This window comes from Gigantopelta aegis, chromosome 6 (assembly GCF_016097555.1).
Source record: "Gigantopelta aegis isolate Gae_Host chromosome 6, Gae_host_genome, whole genome shotgun sequence".
Classification (NCBI taxonomy): domain Eukaryota; kingdom Metazoa; phylum Mollusca; class Gastropoda; order Neomphalida; family Peltospiridae; genus Gigantopelta; species Gigantopelta aegis.
In genome coordinates this window covers 16267824-16275851 of record NC_054704.1, presented here as the reverse complement: position 1 = coordinate 16275851, position 8028 = coordinate 16267824, and the positions used below count along the sequence as shown (strand labels likewise).

At 38.4% G+C, this 8028-nt stretch overlaps 1 protein-coding gene across 7 annotated transcripts in view; it reads left to right on the top strand.

The window, feature by feature from the left end:
* The first annotated feature begins 672 nt into the window (after nucleotides 1-672).
* Nucleotides 673-8028, top strand: part of LOC121374051 (single-stranded DNA-binding protein 3-like) — a 135033-nt gene continuing 127677 nt past the window's right edge. For 6 of the 7 annotated variants that reach the window (XM_041500944.1, XM_041500941.1, XM_041500943.1 and 3 more), the window contains exons 1-4: nucleotides 673-846; nucleotides 1311-1383; nucleotides 2156-2223; nucleotides 5450-5534. In XM_041500944.1, the coding sequence (XP_041356878.1) occupies nucleotides 791-846; nucleotides 1311-1383; nucleotides 2156-2223; nucleotides 5450-5534 (282 nt within the window). In that variant the 5' untranslated portion in view covers nucleotides 673-790. The remainder of the gene's footprint in view (nucleotides 847-1310; nucleotides 1384-2155; nucleotides 2224-5449; nucleotides 5535-8028) is intronic. The other variant, XM_041500938.1, reaches the window with a different exon arrangement.

Below are 8028 nucleotides of genomic sequence, written 5' to 3'. Positions count from 1 at the left end.
AAATTGTTTCATTGACCACAAGTGAGGGGAAGCCAGGTTTTGCGGGACAAAACAAAGCGGAGACCCGTTGTTCAGTAAACAAGTAGATATCGAAAATATTTTAAAGCACAATAAAGAAGCACACTTCAATTATTAATATTTAAATAAAACTTTAGAAGTCAGTAATAATATTTTGAAGTGTCCAGGAATTTATAAATAATTGGCGGCATAAATAATTAGCATTTTAAAATACCCGATTTAAAAAAAACTAGAATAATAAAACCATGTCACATTAAAAATTGTGTTTAATAAAATATAAAAAAAAAAAGAATAGATGGCTTAGGACATTAAAATTGTGTGTATATAGAAAAATAAATTTACATGAAAAAAATTTCAGATCTATGCTGAGCAATTTAATACAGATTAGTTTCTGTTAGTACTAATATCTCGCAGTATAGAATGGAACAAACAAATGGAATTCGTTTCATTTAATTAACTTTATTCAGCATTCACAAATTAATGTAAGACTAGTAATATTTTAAATATTTTTTTTCTTCTACCAGTACACGCTAACTGCGCTAAAAATTTACACCGATCTGATCAAACTAGATAATTGGCAAGTCGCCAATACGTCTTTGTCGCCGTACCACATGATGTTAGATCTGGGCGGTTTTGAGGCACTCCAATGCTTGCTATAATTAACTATCCAATAGAGAGTTGCCATTTGACAGGTCTACTTGATGTTGGCAAGGCAACAAGGTCAGTGTCGTCCTTGATGGCTTGACAGGTGCGTGACAGTTCAGCGCTCAGCATGTACGCCAAAGGGAAAGGATCTACTGTTCCCTCAGATGCTCAAGCAAGAGAAAAGTGAGTAGTTTGCAGTAGGAAAAGTAAAACCTAAGATATGCACATACTTTGCTAAAGCTTCCGCGCTATTCCCCGCTTCGATCGCACATCCCCTTTGTGTGCTAGCATGCTGTTGCACCTGGCAAAGCACACGAGGGGAATGCCCCATTCAACTGTATTACACATACAGGCTATTCCGGTTTGTAAACATACCCAACGAACTACGGTTTCATTCGCGATCGTAGCCGATTTTGAGCATTCTTTCGTCAAATTAATTAACACGGTTATTGAAATACATATTTGGTAGGTTACAGTGTCATTTTTACTTCCGGATTAGCCGTTTATTACCCATTATCGCAGCGAACATGAGTGCGACTGTAAACACGTTGCGACCATTGTTGATATAAATGGCTGCCTCCATTGAACTATATCGGAAGTCTTGTTTACATGTTGTTTTAACAATTGTGTGTTCTTTTCTCTTTCAGATTAGCATTATACGTATATGAATATTTATTACACGTAGGGGCACAGAAATCAGCACAGACATTTTTATCAGAAGTGAGTATTTTAGAAGTTTCATTTAGAGAATAAGTTAAATCATCAAACATTGAAACATTGGGCACCTACAAATTTGTATTTGTTAGTAACATTACCCAAATTGTACTTTAGAATAATGAAATACTGACATAGTGATTTCCCATATTTAGAGTATTAACAGTAGGCCTATTGGATCTTTTTTTCTCTCAAAGTTTGTTTTTAAACGTTTTCCATAGTCAAGAATAGGCCTACAATAAGAAGTGATGGGAATCAACACTAATGTTTATAATTTTCATAGGATGGCTGTGGGTGACATCGTAAGCTTTAGGAATTTTTGGAAGTCGCCATTAGTAGATCTGACAAAAGTCAGTGTTTGTTTCATCCAATAAAAAGCATTTTAGTGGACGAAACGTCCAGAAGACGAAACATCTGCATCCCCAATAAAAACACAACAGCATAACCCTAGAAAAAGTTGTTGACAGTATTGTTTATGCTGACAAGTCGTCTTGCCACAAAATTATTTGGGCTTATATCAGATCTGCCATAGAGACTAAGGTATAAGATGCGATTTCTATAATACTGACTTGGAGATAATTTACAAAAGTGGAAACAATTATGAAATCATAAAAATATTACTGTAGATTGTAAACTTTAATATAGCCGTGGTACTCTAGTATCAATCTTTGGTGTAAATGTTTGTTTGAATTTGAACTGTAGCTTATGGGTGGTTCAGATATGTGTTGTGTAACATGTTGATATGATTCTATTATCAGAAACCATGTTTCTCTTTTTGATACAGATACGATGGGAGAAAAATATAACATTAGGGGAGCCACCTGGGTTTTTACATTCCTGGTGGTGGTAAGTATTTTGCACTTTAATTATATACTGAGTACCACAAGAAACACATATTTTCTCATGGTTCAATTTTAATTATTACCCATATCAGGGTTTCTGCCAGAGGGTAAAACAGGTATGGCACCATACCCAAATGTTTTTACAGATTTTATTTTTTTAAGTTAACCTTTTTACAAAACTAATTATTCTTTATCATTATTGTACGATTTTCTTAATCCTAACCCTTAACATAACCCTTTCCTTTCTTGGGGAGGCTCCCCATACTGGTTGACTGGTTGCATTCAATCCATAGCTCCAGACCCAAAAATGTCTTTCTGGCAAAAACACTGCCTAGATACGTTTTGACGTCATAAACAGTGCTTCACTATAGGCCGGAGCGGGATGTAGCCCAGTGGTAAAGCTTGATGCGCGGTCGGTCTAGGATCGATTGTCGTTGGTGGAACCATTGGGCTATTTCTTGTTCCAGCCAGTTCTCTACAACTGGTGTAACAAAGGCTGTGGTATGTATTATCCTGTCTGTGGGATGGTGCATATAAAAGATCTCTTGCTGTTAACTGAAAAGAGTAGCCCATGAAGTGGCGACAATGGGTTTCCTCTATCAATATCTGTGTGGTCCTTGACTATATGTCTGATGCCATATAACCCATAAACAAAATGTGTTGAGTGTGTCGTTATATAAAACATTTCCTTCTTTCACTATAGGCCGTTAATTGTGTGTAAGAATAGTTTCATGGTGGAAGTCCTGTCGACAACTAACTTACGTCATCAGTGATATGTACGTCACAGCTATTCATGACACAATGCTGCCTCTTGTTCTCAACAGTATCAGTTGAAAATCTTCCATAAAATGATAAATATTGAAAATGAGTAATAAATAGAATAGCCAACTCTCTACTCTGCAATGCTGTTTATCTTGCACTCGTGAATTGATGATGTTCTTTCCTCACCAAAGACTGGAAGGACATCAGTTCACTCTTGCAAGATAAACAATATTGCCTCGTAGCTCGTTGAGTATTCTCTATGTTCTGGACAGTTTTAACACAATCTGTTACAGTTTAGCATGTATGTCATATAACCCACACATTGGTGGCAGAGGTAGTGTGGCACTGGCTTCTCATAAGAGTGGACCACTCAACGCACTCAGCACATTTCAATTATATGTCTATATGGCGTCGGTCAAATAGTCGAGGACCACACAGACAATGAGAGTGGAAAACTGCTGTCACCATTCAATTGATTAGTAACAAGGGATCTTTTATATGCAGCATCTTGCAGACAGGGAAGTACATGCCCCAGCCTTGGTTACATAGTTGTGGAACACTAACTGGAATGAGAAATAGCCCAATGGGTCCACCATTGGCAAGCACTTTAGCACTAGGCTACACTCGCCCCTGCTGCCTGATGAATGTCATCCCAAGCTCAGAGGATAGCCTGATGCAATTGGGCATCTGAGCCTGTGCTTATAAAACTCAATCTCAAATGACGTCACACACATGCAATTTGTATGGCGTTGTCAGTCATGACATTACTGTCTCAGACTCTTATTAAGCACCAGGCCAGATGTTGGCCTAGAACAGATTCGACTGAGATGCCTTTGGAATTGTTTCAGAAAGTGTTTTCAATACAAGGTTCTGCTCAGGGTTCAGTTGAGTTCAGACCATGATCTGAATGTTGTATTGAAGGAACTTCTGGATGATCCTGGCTAAGACTGGGCATGCATTGTGTTGCTTAAAGAGATCTTGTGGACCATAACAAAATAGCTGAATATGAGGACATTGGACCTGGTTGATGTATCTGCTGAGTAGTGATGCAGGTCTTGTGATTTGGTGAAGGATTCACATCACAGCATTACTCTTGGTTCACTACAGATTACTTGTTTCATCATGTCATTGGCATAATAGTCAGTTCTCCTTCACCTTGCTCTGACATGTCCATCAACTTGAAGTGGTAAATCATTGTTGCACAGAATGCCTTGAGAATGGTCTGCCATTACCTCCATATTCAATTGACATGATTTTGTGCCTGCTGCATGTGTTCCAGGCAGTCTATAAATCAGGACATGTCCTCTTAACTAGTTGGTAGTTGCTGTGCTCTTGATCTGCTAATCATAGACTCACGCATCTGGCATCCCTGGATGATGATACTGATTTCATTGGCGGTCTGAAACGGATCTTTTAAATGATGGTGGATGATCCTGTCTAGACAGTCACAGTTTTTACCATGAGAAAAATCTCGGTGGGCACTCACACTGCTGCAGTAGTGCATGCTAGGCAAGCAACCGGACAGTTTTGAAAAATCTTTAAAAAATGTTTTTTGCTGCAAGGTGGTCAATTTGACTCACCTTTTCTGTTGAAAACTATAGTTACATGTAGTCTATCAATGCTGCTCCCAATGATGACAGGTGGATATCAGAGGTCCGGCCCCTAAATGAACCAGTGTTGTACTTTCTTGTGGTGACGTATAGGGGCAATGGGTTTCTTCGTGTAGCTTTAGTACTGGTTAATAACATGAAAGCTTAATGTCATGACTGGACTCGAGATTAATCAAACTAAAGCTCTGTGGCTCAGATTTAAGAACAAATTTGTATTTTAGACGCAGTAGCTAGCAACCATTTGATTGTCGACAATTGCCAAAGCATTACGTAGACTTTCCTCTATCCTTACCCAACATATCAATATCAATAAGGCTGGATGTGATGTTTCAAATAAAATTAATAAAACATTCATTGCAAGGCAGTCAATTTGCAGCTCTCCTAAAACTGTCCAGGCAAATATAGAGGGGAGCTGGGGTGATCAAAGGGAAACTCTTCTTTATAATGTTTTTGAAGTATAGCATCACGTGATAATAGGATTGTGTTTAATGGTAGATCTGTATTAGGTCCCATGTTTAAGATAGCATGATGGTAGGAGTGTATTAGGTCCATGCTTACGGTAGCATGATGGTAGATCTGTATTAGGTCCATGTTTACGGTAGCATCACATGAATAGCATGAGTTATGAGTGTATTAGGTCTATGTTTAAGTACAGTATGGATTATCATATGATGGTAGTGTATTATTTCCATGTTCAAAGTAACATCACATGATGGTAGGACTGTATTAGGTGATGGCAGCAGAAGTTGTGGGTGCTGGAAATTGCTGCTTGTCACCATCTAATAAAAACAGTACCCAGTGTTTGTTTGTTTGTATTCATTAAGACTGTGATGAACTGTACATGTTTCTGTATTGCAGTGTGTTTTGGGATTTGTACTGTGCAGCACCTGAAAGAAGAGAGACATGTGATCATTCTAGTGAAGCTAAAGCATTTCATGATTATGTAAGTATTACAGACGTTGTAGCAATGTCACTCCAGGCTGTGTTATTACATAACTGAATCATGTCATTTTTCTTCTGGCAGCAGCATCCTCTGTTGACAAAATCAGTGGATACGCTGCTGGACAGTAAAGTTGATGACAGTGGTTCAAACCCCATCAGGCTACCTCACATTTTAATTAATTAATCACCCTCATCTTTCATCTGTCATCTTTTTTGTATTTTTCCTATGGTTTTCGTCTGTTTTAACCCTGTACAACCAGTTTCACACACCTGTCTCAACTTCTCAATGGGTGGACTTCTGTAGAGATCCCTACACCAACTTGGCATACTCATGATCCTAACTGGGAACATTCTGTTTTCAAAAGTATAATTCAGGTTGAAAATTGTTTTTACAATCACTAGTGAATATTGTTTTGCAATGATCTTTTGATATTTAGAAGTATGTACCAATCTCTGGAATTTGTATAGACAGAACTGAAGAAAATGTTCCTTGCTTAACTAATGATGGTTGATAGTAGGAGAGTAGTGGATGGTTACATACACGTGCCTCTTAACAGTTCCAGAAGTAACCACATGAACACACTCAGAAATGGTCGATTGAACCCACAGCTAAAGCTAATGGAAAATGACAAGCATTTGTTGCAGTTGGTTGGCAACATTTTGTTCAGTATCGTGTCGCAATTCGCTATGCAAGTTTCAGAGATCACTACATAATTTAAAAACATTGAACAGTAGTTGCTAAACAAGATTTTGAAAACAAAGGTTCCTTGGTTGGTGAGACAATGACTGGAATATGGAGGGGGAGAGCAAATGAAGTTGAAAGATGAGAGAAGGTGGTAGATTGGGAGGAAGTTGTGAAGATGGGAGAAGCTGGTAGATTGGCAGGAAGTTGATTAAGATGGGATAAGTTGGTAGATTGGGAGGAAGTTGATTAAGATGGGAGAAGCTGGTAGATTGGGAGGAAGTTGATTAAGATGGGAGAAGCTGGTAGATTGGGAGCAAGTTGATTAAGTTGGGAGAAGCTGGTAAATTGGGAAGATGTTGATTATGATGGGGAGAAGCTGGCAGTTTGGGAGGAAGTTGATTAAGAAGGGAGGAAGTAAAATAAGATGGGAGAAGCTGGTAGATTGGGAGCAAGTTGATTAAGATGGGAGAAGCTGGTAGATTGGGAGCAAGTTGATTCAGATGGGAGAAGCTGGTAGATTGGGAAGATATTGATTAACATGGGAGAAGCTGGTATATTGAGAAGGAGTTGATTAAGATTGGAGAAGCTGGTAGACTGGAAAGACGTTGAAAGATGGGAGAAGCTGGTAGATGGGGAATGAGTTGGTAGATAGAAGCTGGTAGTTGGGAAGGAGCTGGAAGATAGGAGGAACTAGTAGGAGTTAAAAGATACAGACAAAATAAGAGATAGGAGAAACAGGTATTTTGGGAGGAGTTGAAAGATGGGAGAAGCTGGTAGTTGGAAAGGAGTTGAAAGATGGGAGAAGCTGGTAGTTGGGAAGGAGTTGAAAGATGGGAGAAGCTGGTAGTTGGAAAGAAGTTGAAGGATGGGAGAAGCTGGTAGATTGGGAAGATATTGATTAACATGAGAGAAGCTGGTATATTGAGAAGAGTTGATTAAGATTGGAGAAGCTGGTAGATTGGAAAGACGTTGAAAGATGGGAGAAGCTGGTAGATGGGGAATGAGTTGGTAGATAGAAGCTGGTAGTTGGGAAGGAGCTGGAAGATAGGAGGAACTAGTAGGAGTTAAAAGTTAGAGACAAAATAAGAGATAGGAGAAACAGGTATTTTGGGAGGAGTTGAAAGATGGGAGAAGCTGGTAGTTGGAAAGGAGTTGAAAGATGGGAGAAGCTGGTAGTTGGGAAGGAGTTGAAAGATGGGAGAAGCTGGTAGTTAGAAAGAAGTTGAAGGATGGGAGAAGCTGGTAGGAGTTAACAGATAGAAGCTGGGGACAAAATAAGAGCTGTGATTGAATAAAAACGAAAAGTGTCAGTAGGATTAAAAAGAGAGAGTACAAATTCAGATACATGATCCTGTCTATTGCTTTTAGCAGCAACATTCTCTGTTTTGCTTAGAACAGTTGTTAAAATTTCATTGTAAAAAGGAATACTTCCTAAACATTAGTAAACACAATCAACTGAAAGGCATGATATAGTTTTGCTGTTAAAAAAGTGGTTGCCTGGCTTTTTGATTGGCTGAGACATTTTCCAGAGTCTGAAGGACAGCAAATGTTTTGATGAAGCATGTTCCTTTAATGGATCCACATTACCTGATTTGGCAAGCATTATCAATAGTTGAAAACTAAGATTGAGCTAATCAATGTTCCACATAAAGTTGTGAAAAAAATCAGATATTAAACATGCGCTGTGAAGTAGTGATGTTTAACTGATCAATTATATAAACATTGATTAATTGAGCTTTACTGATGTGATGATCGTGAAAATGAAAAAATCAGATATTAAACATGCGCTGTGAAGTAGTGATGTTTAAAT